Here is a 24,674-nt window from a genome sequence, read left to right on the forward strand (position 1 = left end):
TAGTTTTTAAAGCAGAATTCTGATTATGTCATGTTCCTGGGGAAAGTCCATTCCTCTCTTCCCCGTTGCTGTGGAGATGAAAACCTAAACCCTACGTGTAACCTCTAGGTCCTGTGTGCTCTGACTGCTTGCCTCCTCTCCACTAGCTTGCTGCCACTTCCAGGTCTCCTCTTGTTCCCTACGAGCTGACCATTCACTTGATAGTCTTCTGCTCAGAGCCTTGATATGAGCTTCCGTTTGGCCCGGAATTCTTCTTCCTGCACTTCCTCCCTAGGCCTCCCAGCACCTCCCATTCCCATTTCCCCCTCCACTCAGCCTTCCATCACTTCTGAGATGTAGCCTCTCAGACAGTAAGACCATGATTGTGCTGAATTTGAACTGTTTAGCCCTCCAATATCACATTATGCCAGGTGAATTCTAGCGATTGTTTTTGTGCTTTTTTTTTTTTTTTTTTTTTTCACCTTTGACCAGATATTTGTGGAGCATTTGTCTGTAGCCAGAGCTATTTTTTTGGTTCTGCCTCATCCACAGTCAGGACAAATCTTTCTAACCCGCCAGTCCCGCAGCGGCTCAGACCCAACCAAGTAAACACACAGAGACTTACATTGCTTACAAACTGTATGGCCGTGGCAGGCTTTTTGTTATCTGCTTCTTCCATCTTAAATTAACCCATTTCTATTAATTTATACTTTGCCACGTGGCTCGTGGCTTACCGGTACCTTACATCTTCCTTGTCTTGGCGGCAGCTGGCAGTGTTCCCCCTATGCCTTCCTGTTCTCTCAATTCTCCTCTCTGTTAGTCCCGCCTATACTTCCTGCCTGGCTACTGGCCAATCAGTGTTTTATTTATCAGTCAATCATCCACAGCATTTGCCTTCGTTCCCCATAGGCTCTCAGTATTTGTACATGGTGAACACATCCTGTGGGCAGTTCTGTCTCACTTATGGAAGAAGCATGTTTTCTTCCTTCCTCATGGCATCATTAAATGTGCTGTTATTTGCTATTTGACTTGATGTTTCTCAGTGAAGGCCATAGTTATTTATTCTCTGGCTCTATATATGTTAAATATGTGAGACACTTTATATGAGGATTATTCTAAAGTTACTGAATGGGCTTTTAAGAAAATCAACTAAACTTGGAAAGATAGAATATGTGACAGTCTAGTGTTATCTCATTTTGGCAGTGAATGCCCTCAACTTACTGCTTATTTGGACATAATTATTGGAAGACTTTCCTTCCTCTCACTGGTAATAGGGTGGGTACACGTTTTCTATCATGGGCTGCCTTGTCTCTGGCACTGTGAGTCAGAACATTCCAGCAGAGAAGCAGCTGTGCATGGCATGTAAATGACCAAGTGTCTGTTCCAATACAGAGGATTCATGGGAACCAACCTACAGTTTTCACATATTGAAGTGTTGGGTTTTTTTTGGCTTTCTTCTGCCCCAGCTATTTCAAGCTGGAAATCTTGTAACATTATAGGTAAGTCCAGACCTGGCCAGTGCACCCTGTGCCGTACTTGCTTACCCCTTGCTGGAATGCTGAGGGTAGTAACCCTTTCTGGGCAGACAGTGGGCTTTCAAGTATTGAGAACTGTAGATGTAACCAACCATCTTATTAAATAAGAAACACAGAACCAACGCAAAGAAGAAAGCCAAGAGGTCAGAGCTAAGAGCCTTACCTTTCCAGCTGAAGCTAGCCTCTTAAGCCAAGAGACCTCTCCGAAAGAGAGCTACTTCCTGTGTGTATGTTTTTTCATATTTTTTTTGTTCTGCCTTCTCATTGGTTGTAAACGCAAACACGTGACTGCCTCGTCGCTGTCTGTATGTACAGCCCCCGAGGTCTTAAAGGCGTATGTCTCTAATGCTGGCTGTATCCCTGAACACACAGAGATCTACCTAGCTCTTCTACCAAGTGCTGGGATTAAAGGCGTGTGCCACCACCTCCACACTCTTGCTATGGCTCTAATAGCTCTGACCCCCGGGCAACTTTATTTATTAACATACAATCAAAATCACATTTCAGTACAATTAGAATACTACCACAGAGAACAACTCCAGATTCTTGTTGCCTTGTCTTTATTGTTCCGAGGCAGATTCTCATCACAGTCCAGACTGGCCTCACACCCATAGGTCTCTTGTTCAGCCTCCCGAGTGCAGGAGGCAGCTCCATGCTGCCATGCTGGCTATTTGCTTTGTCAGCAGGGAGATACACAGATGCCTTTGTCTGGTTGTCCATTTGCTTTGTGAGAGAAGACTTACCCCCAGGCTGTGCTTGAATTTAGGTAAGCCTCCGTCTCAGCCTCTGTTGATGATTGGATTATATAGGCTGAACCTGTACCTGGCTTAACCTCCTTTTCTGGAGTGGATTTTTCCTGTATCTAGGCCCAGGGCCTCTATTCTTTGCTTCTGGGTCCAGAAATTTAGTTGTTGACTCTTAAATCCTCATTAAGGGTGAGCATCTTAGCCAGAAAGAAAAGTCATCTCCTATATGTTCTTGGGATCTTACCTTCTGCCATCATTTAAATTCCTATGTGTGTGTGGGGTGTGTCTGTGTGTGTGTGTGTGTGTGTGTGTGTGTGTTCGCGCACACGCTTCCTCCTATCCATGACAATGTGGATCTTCACAAGGGTTAGCAGGATAGAGCTTAGCAATGGCACAAATGATAAACCATTGAAGCAATGTGAGGAGATTTGCTTACTTAGACCTGATCTTTAACTGTGACTTTCTAGCATCTTTATTCATATTTTCATTCAAGCCGTCCTTTCAGAACATTTTTTATTCTCACTGGTAGGGAATGTGACTAAAGTAAATGGTTTGGGGATCCTGTGAATGTGTAAATGTATTCTTGGTGGAACCCAGTTTCTTTACATGGGTCCAGATGCTCATATTAGAGTGTCGGTTTAGTGTACTTCTTATTTTTATGACTCATTGGGTGAAACAGTCCATGATTATTCATGGTTTGGGAAGATAGAATACTCTTCTTTTGGGCTCATGGTGAACAAGTTGATACTATGGTAGATTAAAACTAATGAAGACTGCCAGGCGGTGGTGGCGCACACCTGTAATCCCAGCACTCAGGAGGCAGAGGCAGGTGGATCTCTGTGAGTTCGAGGCCAGCCTGGTCTACAGAGCTAGTCCAGGACAGGCTCCAAAGCTAGAGAAACCCTGTCTCGAAAAAAACAAAACAAAAAAAAACCCCAAAAAACTAACGAAGAATGACGTTAAAGTATTTGCTGTGTTCATATTGTCATTTTCCTAATATTATCAGGTATGAAAGTAGCATAAGACCCCCCCCTTTTTTTTTTTATTTTTTTTTTTAAGTAGCATAGACCCTTTAGTGGATCTTCATGACACAGATGAACCATTGGCAGGCAGCATTTCCTCAGAGGTTGTGGCTTTCCAACTTTCCGAGTAGGTGCTTGCGCTTGGAACTCCTGCTAACTCAAGGCGTCATCTCAGTTGTGTGTGCTATGTATGTGCATAGGTGTGCTTGTCAGCATGCATGTGCGTATCTAAGGGTGTGTGGTATTTATTAATGCATATGTTGTACATATTTGTGCAAGTTGCCATCATGTGAGTGTGCGTAGAGCTCTGAGGACAGTGTTGAGTGTTTTCTCTTGGTCAGTATCCATCTTTCTTTATCAATTTTTTCATGTACTTCGGTCATTCTTTCCCTTCCCTCAGACCCCCCATTTTCTCTCTTCCCTATCCACCCAACTTCACTCATATGCTCTGAGTGCTTGTTCTCTCTCTCTCTCTCTCTCTCTCTCTCTCTCTCTCTCTCTCTCTCTCTCTCTCACACACACACACACACACACACACACACAAAAAAAAGTCAAAAAAATTTAAACAAAAAGCCTACCTCCCCCTAATGGAATCCATTTGTGTTGGCCAGTTACTCCTGGGCATGGGCCTGCCTTAGAGGTTTCTCGGAGTTACCTACTACCTCTGACTCTTAAAGTCTTTGTGAATCTTCTTCCACATGGATCCATGAGACCTGAGGGAATTCGCTCTGTAGACTAGGCTGGCCTTGAACTAAAGAGATCCACGTTCCTCTGCTTTCTAAGTGCTGGGATTAAAAGCATGTGCCACCCACCAGAGTCAACTGCCTTTATTTTTTTATTTTTTATTTTTTTGAAAGGGTGGTTTCCTTGAGCCTGAGGCTCGAGGATGAGGTAAGGCTGGATGGCCAATGAGCTTTGAGGTATCCACCAGTGCCGCCAGTTCCCTATCCCCCGCCACTCCCTGAGATTATAGAAATGCCTTTTAGTGCCTTTTTTGACATGGGCTTTGGGGATTGAAACTCAAGTCCTCATGTAGGGAGACCAGGGGTCAGTGTAGAAGGTCTTCCTCCACCTTAGTTTTTGGACTTAGTCTCTCATTGAACCACTGAGCGAGGGTGGCTGACTGATGAGATCCTGAGATCTACTTACCTCTACCTTGTCATCACCCTCCCCTTGAGGTTTCGGGTGTATGCCACTCCATCCCACTTTTGCACAAGCACTCAGACTGCTTTCCTAACGGATCCATTTCTTTCTCTGTTGAGGACGCTTGTTTCTAGGGCTGATAGGCATTAGCATGCTTGCCTCTGCTGGAGACCTGGGATCCCAGCAGTGGCACAGCCAGAGAGTAGGCATACCCGTCTCCCTAACTGGAGGCTGAGCCATGGACTGCTTGAGTTTAGGTCTTCAGAGCCACCCTGGCAATATAGCAAGAGCCTGTTTCAAATAAGTGAACAGTAGTTATTTCATTCATACTGTTTTAGGGCATTGTGGGTAGAAAGTCTTTAGTGCTTTAAGATTTGGGGATCTAAGTCTCTGTTTACTGTCTTAAGCTGTTTATTCCTAGCTCATTAACTTGGGTTTTACTTCCCAATATTCAGGGCAGTTGAAGTAGTGGATATTTTCTTTCTTTCAAATAATCAACACATTGTGCAAATCCTTCTTTCCTGTGTGTAGTTAATTCATGGTGAACACTAACTACTTTGGAGACTTTCCTCTCTTTCCATATCTGCTTTTAGCCGATAGAATCGAACAGAATCAACATTGTAGTTTTGGCTGTGAGGCCTTTCTAATTTCTTTTTCTTTTTCTTTTTCTTTTTCTTTTTTTAGATTTATTTATTTATTATGTATACAGCATGTATGACTGCAGGCCAGAAGAGGGCACCAGATCTCATTATGGATGGTTGTGAGCCACCATGTGGTTGCTGGGAATTGAACTCAGGACCTCTGGAAGAGCAGTCAGTGCTCTTAACCTCTGAGCCATCTCTCCAGCCCCCTAATTTCTTATTTAACATCTGTTTCCCCTGAAAATAAGAATTCGGGACAATTGTGGTGGTTCCCTTTTGTTTCTATGTGATTCAAAATAAAAATAGCAACTTCATCTCTTAATATAATTTTTGTAGCCATCATTGAAAAATAATTGTGCAATGTGAACACTTTCATGTCTAATACATGTGCAAAATTGTAGCGTTTTTCTCCTTTCTAATGTTTTCCCCTTTACACATGTGCTGTGTATAAAGTACTGTTATTTGTTATCTATTGTAAATGATCTTTTCCATTTATAGTTCTACTTTAAGAAGTTTTAGACAGACATGAACTGAAAATATTTTTTACTTACCCTCATGTTTAGGTGGCCCTGTTGACCTAAACATACCCATGTCCTAATCATCTTCCGTTGCTCCCTCCCCACATAGAACAGTCCAGGGCTTCTGTGGCAGTCTTTGTAGAATTCAGTGTAGGATGCTGGGGTACCAAAAGTGGGCCTTAGATCTCCAGGGAGAGACACTGCTTTCTTTTTTTTTGCCTTCGAGACAGGGTTTCTCTGTGTTTTGGTGCCTGTCCTGGATCTCACTCTGTAGACCAGGCTGTCCTCGAACTCACAGAGATCCGTCTGCCTCTGCCTCCCGAGTGTTGGGATTAAAGGCGTGCGCCACTGCTGCCGGGCAACACTGCTTTCTTTTGTGGCTTTCGATTGACCCTCAAGTGCACACGCACACCTGCCTGGAATAGGATACAGATGAGTGGTGTTTGTCCTTTTTGTGCAGCTCCGTTTCCTCTAAGTTGCACAATACAGTTTCCTCTACCTGCTTGCTCCAATTTTGGTAGGCATTTTTCAGCCCAAGAGAATGGCCTAGTGTGAATGCGTTTCTTTCCTTGATTTTAAGTTCAAAGCTTCCACAAAGGATGCTGTCATGAAGGTGGACATGCCTTCAGCTACTTTGTGTATTGCGTTTCATCTGAGAGGTTAAGGGCAGCAATAGTCATTGTGCCTTTCTACGTTGATTGTTGGAATCAGATTTTAAAGTCTTCATGTGCTCGGTCTGCCCTGCTTTGGGCAGATGAAGTGCTTTACTTGTATTTTATAAGTGGAGCTGACCAAAACTTTTAGTCAGTCTGGGAGGACTGTCCCCCTGTGGCATCTGTTACTGCTGGAAGTCACTGTGTGCTTAGAAGGATCGCTGGAGTGGGTGTGCAGACTCGTGTGCTCTCTTCTCTTACTGTGGTTAATAGTAATCATCTCTTTTCCTCCCCTCCCTGCTGCCTCTGTCCTCCTGTCTCATTTTTATTCAGTTGCCCTGTGTACACCCCCACCCCACCCCACCCCACCCCCGCTTTTCTTTTAATTTTGTGACCTCCGGCTTCTCTATGTCTCCCCTCCTTGCTTGGGTTCCATGTTGCTAGTTTTTATGTCTGCGCGCGTGCTCATTATCACCCTTTTTTGTACTTCAAATCCCAGCAGCTGCCCAGCCAGGTCCCCGAGCACAGCCCTGTGGTTTATGGGACTGTGGAGAGCGCTCATCTTGCTGCCAGCACCCCTGTCACTGCAGCTAGCGACCAGAAGCAAGGTTTGTGTATGACTGTTTCTTCCCTCTATCTTTAGTCTCTCTTATTAAGTGCGTTGCTCTTGGTATTCCTTCAGACATCTGAGGGTGACTCAGACACTGCTTTGTAGGTGTAGTGTACTCCAGGAAACTAGGCGAAGGGCTCTTGCATTTCAGCTGCCTTGCTCTTGGTATCTATGTGTAAGTAAATGCTTAGCTGCCTTCAGCTGTTGTTTGTTTGTTCTTTTAAACAAAGTTTTCATGGGGAGATTAACTAAAGCACATCTCTCTGATATATATTACTTGACAAGAACAGCAGTGGTTTATATTTTCCCCATTCCTTGGGGATGTTTCTATTTCTTATAGAAGATAGCATGTCTCTAGGACACCCCAGTAGAGAACAGGGAATTGGAGCCCTGGAAGCAGACACAGGCTCCAGCTTTGTCCTGCTGAGGCCTCTCCCCTGGGCTTTCTTGTTTCTTCACTGGCGTGCCCGGGGCAGAGTTGTTATAAGGACAAGGCTCCACCTGCTTGGTAAATGCTAAGCCATTGTTGCTGATGCAGGAATCATACTGAGACTTCTGGCTACTGACCAGGATCAGGAGCTGCCAGGTATTTGTTGAAAACAAATACGATACCTTTTGGAATAGAAACAGGAACGTTAAAGGAAATTTCACCCTAGAAAGTGAGATGCAGTCTTTTCTTTCCTGACTAGTGGATTTTAGCTTTACCTTTGCTGTGCTCAGGACTAGTTCTATTTGGGACCAGGGAGCCCAGGGTAGCAAGGGTGTTCTCTCCTGCTTCTCTGGCTTCACTCTCAAGTGAGTAGAAACCATTATGTGCTAACTGCCTTTGTCCAAGTCTCTTCTACTATAGTAAGTTATTTTTAGATATACTTTTTAATCATTATTCTTTAAAAGATACTTGGAATTGTTCTTAAAATAGAGATATTTTAGCAAATGTTTTAAATTTTAATATGATTCCATTTTTATATTTTTACTTTTAAAGAGGGTTTTGTTTCACACACTAATTATACTCAAATGTTTGAAAAATGGACTTTTAAATATATCTGATTTCAGTTTATTTGTTCATTTGTTGGTGGGTTTGTTTAAACGAAGCTTCCCACTGAAGGCTGGAACTTGCTCCATAGTGCAAGCCGGCCTCTAACCCTGCCTCAACCTCCTGGGTGCTAGGATTACAGATAGGTGCCGCCATCTGATTTCAGGGTTTTTCCACGAGATGAAAACATATACACACACACACCCATTGAGTATTGACAAGTGGCATTAAGTCTTTGATAAGATTTTAAACCAGAAGGTAAGAAATAAGCTCTTAGGGGGCACGCTTCTGAAGGCTGGCCTGTCAGCCACAGAGCTGTATAAGGTCCATGTGTGCTGCTTAATGCTAAGTTCAGGAACCAAAGCCATCGGCCGGACAGAGGCTGTTGTGGGTTTGAGGGAAACTACTTTTTGTCTCTAGTGATAAAGCACTTTAAAAAACAAAAATTTGAGGCCGGGCGTTGGTGGCGCACGCCTTTAATCCCAGCACTCGGGAGGCAGAGCCAGGCGGATCTCTGTGAGTTCGAGGCCAGCCTGGGCTACCAAGTGAGCTCCAGGAAAGGCACAAAGCTACACAGAGAAACCCTGTCTCGAAAAACCAAAACCAAAACAAAACAAAAAACAAAAATTTGAAACAGGGGTCTGGTTTTAAAGCTCAGGTTGTTTGGGAACTGGCTAAATAACCCAAGCTGATCTCAGACTCGTGGTCTTCCTGTCCCTGTGGTTCTGGGATTGTATAGTTGTGTGCAGCCATACCAGGCGGTAAAGCATTTGAAGCAGACATCTCCTTTGATTTTACTCTTAGTAACAAATAATTTTTAGGAGATTTCCCTTAAAATTTTAGTGCACCTTTGTACAGATGTAACCGATTTTTATGCTAGCCGTCTTAAGCACCAGTCCATTAACTACATCTTCCTTGCACATTTCTTTCACGCTATGATCAGTTAAAAATCAGCCTTAACATACTACATAATGATAGTTTGGACTTGCCTGAAAAACAGCATTATTTGTAGTTGTTTTAGGAAAAAGAATGCTCAAATTTTAAAAATACATATTTTTTGACATTTTCAAGAAGGGAAGATAGAGAATTCTAGAATCCCCTCAGGTTTTTTTCTTTTGCTTAGAGGAAATTTGAATTAAATTAAAAAAAAAAAAAAAAACCATGTTACAGATGTGGGTGGATGGGCAAACGTTTGAGACTGCCTTGAAAATCCTGTGTTTTAAGTATATTTTATAGTACTGACAGGCAGCTCCTTGTGACTGCTATAATCTTTATACTCACTTCATATTCACTCAGGTATTCTCATAGATTGCCAATATGTGAAGTAATTTTTTGACTAGGTGGGTTTTGTTTGTTTCCTTTTTTATTTTGAAGCATGGTCTCATGTAGCCCAAGTTGACCTCTACATCTCCGTGTAGTTGAGGATGACCTTGAACTCATGATTTTCTGCCATATCTCTTGGGTTCTTAGATCACAGTTGTTGCAGCACCTCACCCAGCTCATGTGGTATGATGGGGTCCCAGCTACTGTCTGTGCTAGGCAAGGTTTCCACACCTTGAGCTACACCCCCAGCCTCAGAGTGGCTTTTGGAACTATTTAGTAATACTATTTGCAATTCAAATACTAGAAAGTGCTAGCTAGAGTTGAGAGTTTTTATTTTGTTCTATTTTGTTTATGCTTGCTTTTCAAACTATAAACCCTTTTTATGATGAAGTATAGAGGAATGCATTTACTTAAAACAGTTGTTGAAAGTCGAATGTGCTGGCACATAACTTGGGGCAGAGGCAAGCAGATCTCTGACTTTGAGGCAAGCCTTGTCTATATACATAGCCCCAGGCCTGGGGTTGCACAGAGAGACTTCCCTGTCACGGTTCTCCCTGACAGGGGTCTGTGTGCTGTGCCCCATGGGTTCATTTTCTGTCTTGCCAGTGGGTATCGCCTTGCTGAGGGTTGGCGCTGGGTAACAGGATGTCCCTCCTGCCTGAGCCATCTAACTGCTTTTATTTTTCACAAGCCTTTTCACCCCCGATTGCAAAAATTGGGCTTTGAAATCAGACTTGCGGCATTTGCTAGTTAGATGGCTTCTGGACCCAGGACCAATGCCTAAGCCGCAGTGTCCCCTTCTGTGAAGCTTCAGGGACACACAGTAGTCTCTATTCTGATAGTGGTTTGAAGAAATGAAGGGAACAATGTATGCAGGCTATTTAACCCACTTTCTGCTAGGTGCTTAATAAATGCCAACTGCCATTGTTAATCTGGTTTCTCAGAATTTTTACATGAGCAGCTGAATGGCTAACAAGTCAAATGTTACACACAGATGCCACATTTCCCTTTAGTTTAACAATTTATAAAGATAAAATAATAGCTCGAAGATGTTCTAAAGAGGAAAACTATTCAGTGCACTATGATTTTAACTAATGTTTATCTCTGACAGCACATCATATATCGAAGGCACTTTATGTTCCCTGAAGGGGAGGCTCCCTTCAGTCAGGTGTGTTGAAATAGGGTCTAGTGAGCTAATAGAGAAGGCACAACACTCCCTACAGTCAGCTGTAATGATTTTTGAAGAAGTTCCCTCTGCATTCAGAAACTATTGTAACTTTAGGCCCTTTATCTGGCAGGAGTTCTGTTAGCATTCAGGGCAGGACTGTCCCTCAGGTGGAGGATGCTTGCCATTCTTGATCTCTACCTAATAAATGTCTGTCACACCTTTTTAGTGGTCACAAAATGGGAGATAATCAGAGCTATGTAATAAGTGTATATCTGTTAAGCAAGATGGACAGAGAGCACACACGTGTATAATGAACGCATACGGTCCCCATGTAGTTCTGGTTTCTGCCCCGGCAACTTAGGAATCTGAGGAATTTGGCACTGAGCCCTTACTGCTCTTACTTTACAATGATGAGAAACACCAAGTATTGTAGGTGCCTTAGCTACCATGCCCATCACTTCCAGTGAATCCTGAAGCTATGAACGCATTCCCCCTAGTGTGCTGATACGTTCGTTCCCTTTGGACATGGGTAGCAGGATTCTCATTCACAGACACCACTGCCCTGTAGTTACATTTGTGTTTTCAGCATTGACAGGAAAGTCTCTTAGCCTTCTCTGTCTTAGAGGAGAACTGGAAGTTTACGGAAGCCTAAGCTGGCGATGTCAGGAGCTCTCCTCTCACAGGGATCCTCAAGACATTCACCACGACCCCTATAGCCACGTCAGTTAGCACTCCTTTTTATTTTAGACTTGTGCTACCTTTGTGGTTATCATTTCCTACTTTGATCTTATTTTGTGTGTACAGAGATTGTTTGTTATGGATTTATATAAAATATTTCCCACATAGAGATGACCAGTGTTCTTTTTCTCTGTTTGGTTTATTTGATCATTAACTTTGGTTCTCTTTGAGGAACTGCTTTACTTTTAAAGAAACAGATAATTCTGTTTCCACACCACTGTTGTTTTTGGTTTGGAGCTTTTCTGAGAAATGGAAGTTAATTTTGAAACTACCTTTGATGTTCACGTGCTTAATGTTATTGGTCATAAAAATGGAGTTTATAACAATTAAATTTCTAATTATTTGTTTTTATACTGGTATGCCCAGACAGTATTATGCTTATAATAGTCAGGGAATAAGATAGAGAAGAGTTAGAAGTTTTACCTTAAAAAAATCATTGAACTTGGCTGGGTGTGGTGGCACATGCATGTAATCCCAGCATTCTGTAGACTGAGGCAAGAGGATCATGAGCACAGGGTACCTAGTAAGACTTGTCTCAAAAAATCGGAAAGATTTAAGTTTAGTTTTTATGAGACTTCCTCTTGTACTTGTGACATCATCATTTGGGGAACTGATTACCTCTGTTCTTCGAAATAAGCATCCTGTGATCTGGAGACTAAGCACTAGTAAGTGTGGCTAGAAAAGAAACAGGACAGTGTTTTTGGAATTCAATATTTTGGTCTGATTTGCTGTCCATTAATTTGACCTACGGCAGTACTATGTAGTCTGTGGTTCAAAATTATTCTTAAAATTCTTTATTTCTTTTTCCTTAGAAGAAAAACCCAAACCAGATCCAGTGTTCCAGTCTCCTTCCACAGTGCTTCGGCTCGTCCTTAGTGGGGAGAAGAAAGAGCGAGCAGGCCAAGTGCCCGAGACTCCTGCAGGAGAGCCCACCCCAGAGCCTCCTCGGACATCATCGCCTACCACCCTTCCTCCACTTACCCGGAGTTCTATTCCTTCCCCTACTTCCGCTGCCCTTAGCAGCCAGCCACTCTTCACCACAGTCCTCGAGGACAAGTGTGACCTTTCTTCCTCAAAAGAAGATGCACTTCCTGTACCCAGCCCCACATCTTGCACAGCAGCCTCAGACCCTTCACTAACAGATGACAATGATATATGCAAGAAACCCTGTAGTGTAGCACTTCACGATATTCAGCTCATTTCTAGTACTAATCTAATTAATGAAATGAATGGCGTTGGTGAAAAATTACCAGCCAAGGAAAGCATTGTGGACATGGTAAAACAGGAAGCGCTGCCATTGACTCTTGAACTGGAGATTCTGCAACATCCCCAGGAAGAAATGAAAGCGGAGTGTACCCCGACTCCTGTCACCCCTTCCACGCTGCCTTCCTTTTCCCCAGCGCCTCTGACCCCCCCAGCATCTCCCCCTTGCACCCCTGTCATTTCCGCCACCATTGCTCGTTCTGTTGCTGCCACTGTGGTCCCGAGAGTCGCCGAAGAGGGAGAGAGCACAAGAACTTGCCTTAGCGAGGATGCAAACGAGACTCAGAACAAAACAGAGGCAGAAGCAGATGGGCAAACAGAGGAGATTGTGGATTCTCAGACCTTAAATTCACGAAGGAGCCCTGCCCCAGGTAAGCCAATCTGCCCTTAGTGATTTTATGCTGACCATGAAGAGGAGGCTGTGATGGAGTTATTTTTGAATTGGCTACTTTCCTTGACTTCCAGAAACATCGAATGAATGCAGAAATTCCTAGTCTGATTTCTTCAGTGGTGTGCTTATTTTTTAGTACAGCCTGCAGAGTTACTCCATTGTCTAAAAATGCAAATGAGAATTTCCAAATACACTAAATGCCTCCAAGGTATATGTCTCGATACATGTTGAGTTGTTGTTTTGTTTTCTTTTGAAACTCATTTCCTCAGTGTTTGAAGTGTTGCTTCAAGGCTGGAGTGGAGACCAGCATGATCTGTAGCCCCAACCCTTTCTTCCCAGAATTTAAGACTCACCAACCAGTTGGTGACTGCAAGTCCGCCCTCAAGAGCTGAGTAAGGGAAATGGTGCTGAGAACATCACAGCTTACAGGTGCTGGTGGAGAACACTTCACTTTAGGCTGCGAGTGATAGTGTGTGTGCACCTGGAATCCTAGCACTCAGGAGGTCAGCGAGGAGGGAGGGTATGGCTATTCTTTCTCCAAAGTGACTTCTGCGATATCAGGGCTGTGTATCACCCCTGTCTCGATAAGGCTGAAAGGAAAAAAGTTTTATTTTTCAAGTTTTTATATAGTCATTTTTATTCTGAAATTTATAGTTTTCCACAACTCAAGTTGTTTTGTTTTTTGGTTTTTCGAGACAGGGTTTCTCTGTGTAGCTTTGCGCCTTTCCTGGAGCTCGCTCTGTAGACCAGGCTGGCCTCAAACTCAAAGAGATCCGCCTGCCTCTGCCTCCCGAGTGCTGGGATTAAAGGCGTGTGCCACCACCACCCGGCAAGTTGTTTTAATATTTATTCACGTATATGAGTGCTCTATCTTCATGCACACCAAGAGGAATCTGATCCCATTACAGATGGTTGTGAGCCACCATGTGATTGCTGGGAATTGAACTCAGAACCTCTGGGAGAACAAGTCAAGTGCTCTTAACCACTGAGCCATCTCTCCAGCTCCCTCAAGTTTTTTGTTTTTTGTTTTAAATGGGGGTGGGGAGGGTGTTTGTTTGTTTGTCTTGACAGGGTTTCTTTGTGTAGTTTTGGTGCCTGTCCTGGATCTCGCTCTGTAGACCAGTCTGGCCTCGAACTCATAGAGATCCACTTGGCTCTGCCTCCTGAGTGCTGGGATTAAAGGCATGCACCACTGCCACCCGGCTTCAAGTTGTTTTTTAATGTAGTATCACCTAGCTGTGATGATTGGGTTTTGATTTTTATCAATTAAAGAATGTATAGATTGCTTTATGTGTATGAATATATGCCTACATGTATGGATGTGTACCACATGTATACCTATGATGAGAAGAAGGTGTCAGATCCCCTGGAGTTGGAGTTACAGATGGTTGTGAGCTGCTATGTGGGTGCTAGGAAATGAACCCCGGGGCCCCTGCAAGAGCAGCCAGTGCTCTTAACTGCTGAGTCTTTTCTGCAGCCTGAAATTTTTTATCAAACACCAAAGTTTACCTGGCACTTACCATATGACTCTGCAGTGAGCAGCCCAGAATATATAAATGCTGACTTATTCTCTGCAGCACTGCCCTGTGCTGTGTGGTTTGTGCTCTCTGCCCTCAGCGGGTGAGCCGCTTTCCTTAGTGAGTTGCGTTCACATGGACAAATGAGTGTGCCCTGTGCTTGATGGGCACCTCCTTCAGTTATCAGCAGTTCGAAGCGCTGAAGTCAGGTGCCACTTGGTTTTTCCTGATTGTTTAGTAGATAAATTTGGTGAAGTGGTCGTGGCACAGAGAACTTGTACTTACTTCTGGAAAGCACTTCATTGCACTGTTCCAGGTGGGGGTCCTGGGTGCATCAGGATGCTGCCGTTCTGTATAATTGGGGTTAAAGAAGGACTCAGTCCATGTAAGATGAGAACTGTGTGTGTCTGTCTTTGTAGACTCAGACCCGTGTCCAAGACCGGCCAGATTTTTTATGCTGATTTAACTTGATCACCAGGCCCTTTGCTAATGGGGTATTCCTTTGTGGTCTTGGGAATCTTTAGGCTGGTTTCTTGGTTTATGAGATGGTGTCTCACAAAGCCCAAACTGACCTCAAACTCTGTAACTGAAGATGACTTTGAACTCCTGATCCTCCTGCCTCCACCTCCTACATGCTAGAATTGTAGGCATGTACACCCACACCTGGCAGATATAGGTGTATTTCATAGTGAAAGTGGGTTTCCAAACTGAGAAAAAAAACACATTGTTTTCACCCAGGAGTTGGTTTTGTAGAATACCAGCAGTACACATGATTTACACTTTTAAAACAATAGTGACTAGTGACGTTGATCAAACAATTATTTGAAATTTTATACTTAGTTACCCTTTTTTTTTTTTTTTTTTTTTTTTTGCTCATAGTGCTATTTCTCTCTTTTTTTTTTTATAAATTTGTAAATTCATTTTCAGGTAAATTTTTCGGGTTATAGTTTGACGGCAAGTCCATGTGACACACTTGTGTTGTTGTCACATGTCCTACGTAACAATGCATGGGTTGGATGTCCTTAACTAAATTTAAACTTGGTAGTGTGAAGCCTCCTTGAGCTGTGAGTACTGGGGCTGCTCACTGACTGAGGCTCTCAGTCATCTTGGAGTCTGGGTTTTATGGGTGGCTCTCAGGACCAGATCCCTACAGAGATTCAACATCTCCTGGTATAAAAGTGTAAACTGCTTGTAGTGACCCCACACCATCCCCAGCGTTGCCAAAAGGGTGGCTGCAGCGGCAGTGCCTGGGATCAGTTTCCAGGAACTTCAGCCTCTTGTTCAGTGGAGAGAGGTGTTGGGTTTCCCGATTCCGTAAGCTGGGAAGTGGAAGGCTTTTTCCTCAGAGGAAGTAAGAGTGTGTTTGGAAGACATTGATAAGTTGCTATGTGTGCTCTTTTTTGATGTAGACTTGTATGTATACAAGGAGGATATTGTGATGCAGGACAAACGATTCAGTAATACTCCCTTAATGTCAGCTGTAAGTAAAACATAATGCACACTCAGAGAAAGAAAAGTCAGTCAGCTTGACTAGTGAATATCAGTCATCGCGTTGGGGTTTCTTCCCTATTGTGACCTTTGCTTGACTTCGTCAGAATTAATGTCACTGGAAGATTTCATTGCCGCTGGCTCAAGGCACAGTCCCAGACTCTGAACTGCTGCGTACCTTCGTGGTCTTCTAGAGTCCTGTGTCCTAAAGCCTTGGGAACAGGGATTTACACTGTCCCTATCACTGCCCACAACACACATCAGTTTTTTTTTTTTTTTTTTTTTAAGATTTATTTATTTATTTCTTACAGTGTTCTGTCTGTACATATCCCTGCAGGCCAGAAGAGGGCACCAGATCCCATTAATAGATGGTTGTGAGCCACCATGTGGGTGCTGGGAATTGAACTCAGGACCTCTGGAAAAACAAGCAGTGCTCTTAACCTCTGAGCCATCTCTCCAGCCCCCACACATCAGTTTTTAAAGCAATGCCTTTAAACAAGCTTTTCCAGACTTAGGCTGAGTGGTCCTTAGAGATGAGTGGAGGCTTCTCTACCTCGTTTGTGTCTGCATCAAAGCCACTGAGTGAAATCCTGGGCATTCATCTAGCGGCTCAGTTCCCCCTTGGATTTTCCTGGGGTGCATCTGCCCACTGTTATTACTTAAATTCTTAGTCAAGAATAGGAATTGTGATCGAAAATTCAATGTTACTTCATGTCCTTTAAATCTGTGTAATGGTTAAAAGAAGCTGATGTGGTGGTGCATGCTTGTAAGGCCAGCAGTCAGGAGGTCAATCCAAGAAGGTGGCTGCAAGTCAGATCCCAGCCTGGGCTACTTAGCAAGTTCTAGGTCAGCCAGGGCTATATAGCAAGAACAGCAAGACCCTGCCCAAAGAAAACAAAAAATTATGTTGAAGGATTGTCTCATAGAGACAGTACGTCTTTTTTTTTTTTTTTTTTGGTTTTTCGAGACAGGGTTTCTCTGTGTAGCTTTGCGCCTTTCCTGGAGCTCACTTGGTAGCCCAGGCTGGCCTCGAACTCACAGAGATCCGTCTGGCTCTGCCTCCCGAGTGCTGGGATTAAAGGCGTGCGCCACCACCGCCCGGCCAGTACGTGTTTTTTTTTGGACAGTTTTTACAGATTATGAATGTCTGTGTTTGAGACGTCTTAAACTATATTCCAGGCTATTGTGGAAACCACTGTGTAGCTCAGGCTGGCCTCTAACTCACACAAATATTCCTGCCTAGGACTATCGATGGGCGTCTCCACATCTTTTAATGGATCTTCTCAGTCATTGTAGTGGCAGCTGAGAGTGTGTGTCATTTAGCATGCAGAGGGCTTATAATGAATTGTATTTTCAATACACATTTCCCTGAAAAGTCTTCCATATAAAATGTTGCTTCTGGATGTACATCCAGGACTTATAAAGGCTGTTGTTTCTAGAGAACAATATCTATGCTCTCGGGCTGACCTTAACGTTCTCTGCCATTGTTTTCTCTAGTTTTGATTTTGCCGGTCTTTGTACCAATTTGATCAAAGTTAATTCCCTTATGGTTGCCTTGATGTTATCTTTCAGCCTACACCACATTAACTTGTTCCAAATTTAGTTTTGTATGTATGACATGTCCACAAGGTTTTCTGTTGTAATTCCTTGACACTTAAGCACCCGAAACCCCATTGCTTCAGTTCCGGCCTGTGTCACTCTGAAACTGGTGTGTGTAGAGACTTGCTCTACAGCTCTTCACTGTCAGAAAGCTCTAGTCTTTGTTTTAGGGTTTTTGTTTGTTTTGGTCCTTGAGACAGGGTGATCCTTCTACCTCTGCCTGCCTAGTACAAAGGTTGCAGGCATGTCCCACAAACCCTTGCTTTTTTTATTTCTTTAAGCTAATGGCTTTGTTGTTGGTAAATAAACTATTTTTGAGACAAGGTCTCACTGCCTGTTCTTAAGGTGGCCTTGAACTCCTTGCGTAGCTCACATTGACCTCAATTCCTCCTGCCTTAACCTCTCTAGTGCTGGTATTATAAGCATTTGCCACCATGCCAGTATTTTATTTTTTAGAATATCTGGTGACCTATAACTAATCCAGTTTGTTGCAGGAAGAAAAAATACTTTAGTTACAATAGCTAGCATTGAATAAATGCTTGCTGTTGATCCGACACTGGGATTGACTTCTTCAGCCCTCACAACCACCTACTGCCACAGGGGAAATGAGCCTTGGGGAAGGGTCTCATGGCTAGAGAGTGGCAGGCGGAATCAGACTTCACCTTCACCGCCCTAGGCTGCTCCTTACACTGAATGTGTGTGTGACGTCCTCAAATCACCTAGCCTGTATGGTAATTCTAAGCTGCTGTCATCAACATTTTAAATTCCTAGGGGATCAGTGGGAGTAGCAAAGGTCTAAAAAGGATAAGAGCTCGGTGGACAGTGAAAGGGTGGGAACGGGGTGCCAGTACATAATGTTCACTATGAAATTCCATAAAAGGCTCATATACAACTAGCTTATGCTAATAAAACATTGGATTTTTGGTTGTCTTGAATTCTTTTGCAGGCAGAGGCAGGTAGATCTCTGAGTTTGAGGCCAGCCTGGTGAGTTCCAGGACAGCCAGCGCCACAGCCAAACAAAAACAGTTGGCTAGACAGATGTTGCCAGGAGTTAAAGTGTTTCACACTAAGTCAGAATGGACTTTAAACAGCAGGAACTGTGCTGATCCTGTTTATCCAGTTTCCCATTGATTCTCAGCCCTTGTGTGATGCACATAGCACCTTGGACTCAACATACCGAGGCAGTGAATTACAACAGCAGGGCCATTGCTTGTGCGGTGGCGCTCAGTGTTTCCAGAGACAAACAGTACTGCCTGACAGCCATCATCTCTGCTGGGACAGGACAACAGGCTTTCGTTAGCTTCAACTTTGAACTTTTGAACAGTATTAAAACGGTTTGCGAGATACATAAGGGGAGAAACTACAGATTTTTCTGGCAGTTTTTATTATTACCTCACTTATTCTTAACCATTATGAATGGGGAGAATGTAAGTATTCCTCAGAAATTTGTCTTGTGTATGACTGAGGTTTTTTGGAGGTTGGGGTGGACATGGGGAATACGGGGCGGGGGGGGGGGGGGGTTGAAGCCAGAGCCTCATGCATGTCAGTTAACCGTTGCCTACCTTCCACACAGTTATTATTCTCTTACTTTTATATAGATATAAATTTAATTTACATACAATTTTGTTATTTTATTTGTTTATATTCTATTTTATTTGTATTTAATTTTATTTAAATATATATTTAATTTTGTGTGGGGGAGAAGAGATGAGAGTGAGTAGGAGAGAGGTCGGGAGTTGGTTATCTCCTTCCACTGTGGTTTCAGGGTATCAAACTCAAGTCTGCAGGCCTCCACAGCAAGCAGTTTTACCTGCTGCGCCCCCTCACTGGCCCCTCAGGTCAAATTTTCATATAAGTGGATTACAGAAACTGTGTATTTTCTTAGATTTATAATTTAATACTATTGGTTTCAAGAAGCGTTTGGGCAGCTCCGGTTGCAGTAAGTGGTGCTAATGTTCTCTACAGGTCTGGTCTGGTAATAGAGCACAGGCCTCGGACAACTGTTGGTATGTGTGTTCTTGTTTATTCGGTGGTGGGGTCAGACCTGGGATCCTGAGCATGCAGTCATGTGGTCTCCTACTGATTTATGCCTCCAGCTCCTGTATTTATTTTTAAATAAGTCAGACCCCCTTTTTGGTTGCCTCTTTTTACCCACAATTTACGACAAAGGAGGAAAAAATACTCAAATTTCATACTGACACTAAATGCCAAGAATCCTAGTGGCCTAACTATGATTATTAAATCCTCGCTTGTGTACCTTTGTAGAATATATAGGGTTGAGTAATAACCTCATTTCATTTGCTCAGGTGATTTGCACTTGCACTTCACATTAATCTTCTGACCTTTGAACTGCAGAAGAGACTGGAGTCCCTTTCCTCTGAGTGGTTTTCTGTGAAGAGCTGTGGGAGTGGTGGCCTCCACTGGGGTGTGTCAGGCTTGTGAGGTTTTCCTTAAGGTCTCAGCAACTTGCACATTGTAGGCCCAGGTATGGACCCAGAAGAGCAATTGGGACGTTTTCCTCTTCTCGCTTTGCATGTTCATGGTGACCATCTCATTCAGAGATGAAGAGCATTATGGAAGTAAAGCTAACTCTTTGTCTTGGAGTCTCTCCTCTGAGTTCAAAGTTGGTGCTGTCGTGATCTATATATCTGCATCTGTCCTAGATTTACCTTAAACTGCAGTCAGTTCTGATAAAAGGAGCACAAAAGTACTTATTAAAGGTAAACAAGCCTTTGAAGGTGTGTGAAGGTGTCTTCATAATATGCAGCCTTTAAAAAATGCTAATTAATGGTCTCGATGCTGTGATCTGGGTTCTCGCGGATGACAGAATTGCCCATTGGGCTGCTCTTAGCTGAGTGTTCTGGAGCAAACCTACTTTCAGCAACCTGGTCAAGTTACCAGTTCATTTGCTTAATGACTTGGCATCTGTGCCCTATGCTGACAGACAAAACATACTCCTCACACTGTTCTCCTTTGCTGAGTTCCATATCCCACCTTCTACAAGTAACAGAGATGAAGAAAGCAGGATGGAAGTGGAGCTGGAATTGAGAGAAAGCACAGGAACAATGTGTGAATTGTGTGGGAAGGTCAGGTTCTGTAGTGAAAACCTGTGCTCTAATTCCCACTCCGTCTCTACTTCCTGGGCTGTTCTCTCTAGGAAAGTTTCCTCACTCACCAGCTTCCAGCTCTGTAACACAAACACTCAACCAGCTCCTGCCCTTAGATGTGCTTTTGATTGGTGGTCATTCATTCTTTGCTGGATCTTAAGTATCTGCTCTTGGCTAGGTGCTGTATTAGATGTGATCAGTAAGATAAACCCCTTTTCAAAAAGTGCTTCAACTCACATAACACACTTAACTTGCATGTGAGTCTTAGTGTGGAAAAGCAAAAACACAATGAAGTGCGGTGAACATTTTGGCACAATAGAGCAGAAAATGGACCTAAATTTTCAGCTGATGTGAAGGGTCTTGAAGTGGAATCCTAAGTCAAGCACCTTAGTGGTTCCACTTTCACGTAAGTGAATTCATTTCAGAATTAATCCCTTTAATAACTGTTTAAGACGACCAGAGTCTGTCAACTTAAGTTGTTACTTAAAACAGTCCTGAGATGGGAATGTAGGCCGAGAGACTTCGGGATTATACACTGCAAATGTGTGGCTGATTCTGAGGACAGAGGTGAATAAGGACATTGGCTTTTTGATACAACCATTATACCCTTTGGTACTGTTACTTCTGTCACTAAATAGATGTAAGCACCATGGATTGAGAGAACACGCTGTGAAACGAAGAGTTAACGCCAGTCTCAGCCATGTAGGCAAAAGGGACTAGGGAAACAGCCTCAGGAAGTTGCCAGACACATAGACGGATGGGCTAAAGCCAGAGAGGCCCAGGAGCCTGTGTGAGTTCCTTCTGTTGTTTCCATCGCAAGCCGCAGGCCATAGAGCCATGCGACAAGAGACACTGAGATGCGGCAGTAATCAGCTAAATACACACGACTCCAGAACCAGCTGCTCATGCTGGAGTCCAGTTTGATGACGGGTGACTAATCTGCCCACGATGGCAGTCCTGTGACCTCATCGTGGCTTGGAGCCCAGCAGCTGTGCTTCGGGCTCACTGAGGCCTGAGATCAGCTTCTGTAAAGAGGCCATGTGAGCAGGTGCAGCAGCTCAGCTCTCAGGAGACGGCTCCGCTGCACTGCTGTTTTCCAGCTGTGTACCAGTGGCGTCCTACCTGCAGTTCCTGTATTCTGTACAGTCTCGTAATATAAGCCCTCTAACCGCTAGTTCTAGGTCAAAATTACATTAGCCTTTTTGGCCTCTTTATTTGCTTTATAAATAAATTGTCCTACACAAAACAAATTCTTGTTCAGAGGAAAATTAGATTGTTCTTTATGAATTTGTTTTCTTTTTATAAATCAGTAGGGACTTCGTATGGACTAATTTTAAATTGTCTAATGCAGTCTTCACAAATTTTCTCTCAAATACAAATTGTACAAATCTCCATCACCACATCTGTTACATAAAACAACCACATATGTTGGATGATCCAGAAGGCCTGTTTCCAGGAAGAGCAGGAAGGCAGGCTATTTCAAATGGATGGTAATGCATCCGGTGTGACAGTGCATGATGGGGGCTCTTTGTGACATAGATTCATGGATTCCAAAGCAGAACCCCAGAAAATGAGCAAGAGACCCTGATACAAAACACACCTGTCTGTCATCAAGTCTTTATGTGCAGGCCGGGCCTTTGAGGCTGAATGGAAGCAAAAGCAGCCCTGAGACCTTGCTTTGGTCAGAAGAGAGATGAAATGGAGAAAACAGAGTCCCATGGTTTCTGCAGTAAGAACTGAACATGTATACTGGGAAACGCTCATTTGCTCAGGATTCTAATTCAGTTCTCACTACAAAATAGTTTAATTCAAGACAAACAACTGTGAGGGCAAGTGAGATGCCTCGTGGGTAAAAAGGCTTGCAATGCAAGCCTGGAGGTCTGAGTTGGATCCCCAGAACCCACATAGACATGCAAAAAAAGAACCACAGAATTGTCTGACCTCTGCATACATACAGTCGTGTGTGCAGATGTGTACAATTTGTATTTAAGAGAAAATTTGTGAAGACTGCATTAGTCAGATCCCTTTGAGTTCGAGGGCAGCCTGATCTACAGAGCAAGTTCCGGGACAGGCTCTAAAGCTACACAGAGAAAGCCTATCTGGAAAACAAACAAACAAAACCTTCGTGTTCTTGGAAATAGGTACCACGTTCCTCTGTGGACAAACCTCTGGTAACCCACATTGGTTGCTTTCTGTGGTTCACACCCACTTCCCCCACCCCGATGTAGTTGGTTTCTTTTTTTTTTTTTTTTTTTTTTTTTTTTTTTTTTTTCTGTGTACCTAAATCTCCCCTGCCCCAAAAATGGAGTAAGCTATCTGTTCATTCACTAACAAAAATTAGGGGAATTTTTTTTTTTCTTTTCTGAGCCAGGCTCTCACATGTAGCTCTGAGTGGCCTAGAACCCAGTATATAAATGGCTAGTTTTTTTGTTTAGTTGGTTGGTGGTTTTTTGTTTCGTTTCTCAAGACAGGGTTTCTCTGTGCATTCCTGGCAGTCCAGGTTGGCCTCTAACTCAGAGATACATACGCCTGCCTCTGCCTCCAGAGTACTGGGATTAAAGGCATGTGCCACCAGATCTTCCTGTTTCTGCCTTCCTAGTATTGGAATTAACAGTGGCACCATCAGCTAGTAAATATATTTTTTTTATATTCAAGTGTCCACTTGAAATTTTATAGGGATTTTTCAAGTATTTTACTACTTTATTAAAATGTTATACAATTGGTCAAAATTGTGTCAGTCAGATGTCCCCATTTTCAATTTTGTGTCATGACAGTTATCTCCAGAAGGCTAGCTAAAATCCATCCCAGTACACCATAGCATTCCCATTCTACTGTTGAACAGAACAGGCCTGTGAACAACAGGATGAACCATCTGATGGGCTTCTCCAAGGAAGGTGTGTCTTGTTTCTAGTATTCTTTCTTTTCTTTTTCCTTTTTTTTTTTTTTTTTTTTTTTTTTTTTTTTGGTTTTTCGAGACAGGGTTTCTCTGTGTAGCATTGTGCCTTTCCTGGAACTCACTCTGGAGCCCAGGCTGGCCTCGAACTCACAGAGATCCACCTGGCTCTGCCTTCCAAGTGCTGGGATTAAAGGTGTGCGCCACCACCGCCTGGCTTTTTTTTTTTTTTTTTTTTTTGGTCTAGTATTCTTTCTTTGTGACCTCAAACTCACTAACTAGAACAAAAGAGCAGCTCACCTACCCAGCAGTTCCTCTGGGTGCTGGGCTGCTTTTGTTCAGGAGCAGGATCTCTATGTAGCCTGAGTTGGTCTTGGACTTGTTATCGGCCTTCTAAGAGCCATAGTTAGTTACACATGCCATGGCCACCCCTGACTTTTAGATGCTGTGTCTTCCACCCGGTTGTCTCTGCTGTGTGTAGGATGGAAGCACTTGTCCTTCTTAATTTCCCTATTGGCATATTTTTCAAAGGTAGCACATAGTCATTGGAGAAAACTCTGTATAAAGTCACAGTTAGCAGAAATGTGTATTTTGTGCTGGCAAAATGGACATCAGGAGGCAAGAAATAAAAATTAGTTACCTATACAGAACAGTTGCCAGTGGGAAAGAAAAGTAAACTAAGGCAAGATTTCATAGGGGATATAAATAGTAAATTGACATATTCCTTAAGGGAAATAAATGAATTACATATTCCATGAGATATAGTTAGTTTATATATTCCATATGTGATATAACTAGTAAATTTACAGAAAAACAAGTAGTTATAAAAGTAGGAAAAGTTTATCACCCTCTATTTTTTTTTTCTTCTCCCTCCAGACAGGGTATCTCTCTAGCTCTGTCTATCCTGGACCTTCTGCTGGCCTCTAACTCACACATCCAGCTTCCTTTGCCTCCAAAGTGCTGAGATTACCATGCGCTGCAATCTCACTTTCTAATACTGTTTTTAGTCAATAATTTAAGAAATACATTATTGAATCCCTGTGAGAATATCAGAAATGTGAAAGTCGTATGGGAGCTAGAATATAAACTGAACTTTTGGGAAAACAAATGTGACAAGATATTAAATAAACATAAAGAGAAAGATGTGTTTAATCTTGTTGGTACATTTCAGGAGTGAAAGTAACATTGGAGTGTGTGCATGCATGTGTGCATGTGCTTTTGTATGTGGCTTTGTAGCAAGAAAAACATCAAAACTTTAAGGGTCTTGAGAAAAGAATGGTGTATGTAGCGTCTGGAATGTCGCACAG

The 24,674-nt window shown here is 43.0% G+C and overlaps 1 protein-coding gene across 26 annotated transcripts in view; it reads left to right on the forward strand.

Annotated features, from left to right (window-relative positions):
- Eif4g3 (eukaryotic translation initiation factor 4 gamma 3) overlaps positions 1-24,674 on the forward strand; it is a 233,280-nt gene that overhangs the window by 134,206 nt on the left and 74,400 nt on the right. For 23 of the 26 annotated variants that reach the window (XM_037203103.1, XM_028875355.1, XM_028875352.1 and 20 more), the window contains 2 exons: positions 6,737-6,845; positions 11,922-12,743. In XM_037203103.1, coding sequence (XP_037058998.1) covers positions 6,737-6,845; positions 11,922-12,743 — 931 coding nt within the window. The remainder of the gene's footprint in view (positions 1-6,736; positions 6,846-11,921; positions 12,744-24,674) is intronic. The other 3 variants (XM_028875356.2, XM_037203095.1, XM_028875341.2) reach the window with 1 other exon arrangement.

Source organism: Peromyscus leucopus, chromosome 2 (genome assembly GCF_004664715.2).
Source record: "Peromyscus leucopus breed LL Stock chromosome 2, UCI_PerLeu_2.1, whole genome shotgun sequence".
NCBI classification, from domain to species: domain Eukaryota; kingdom Metazoa; phylum Chordata; class Mammalia; order Rodentia; family Cricetidae; genus Peromyscus; species Peromyscus leucopus.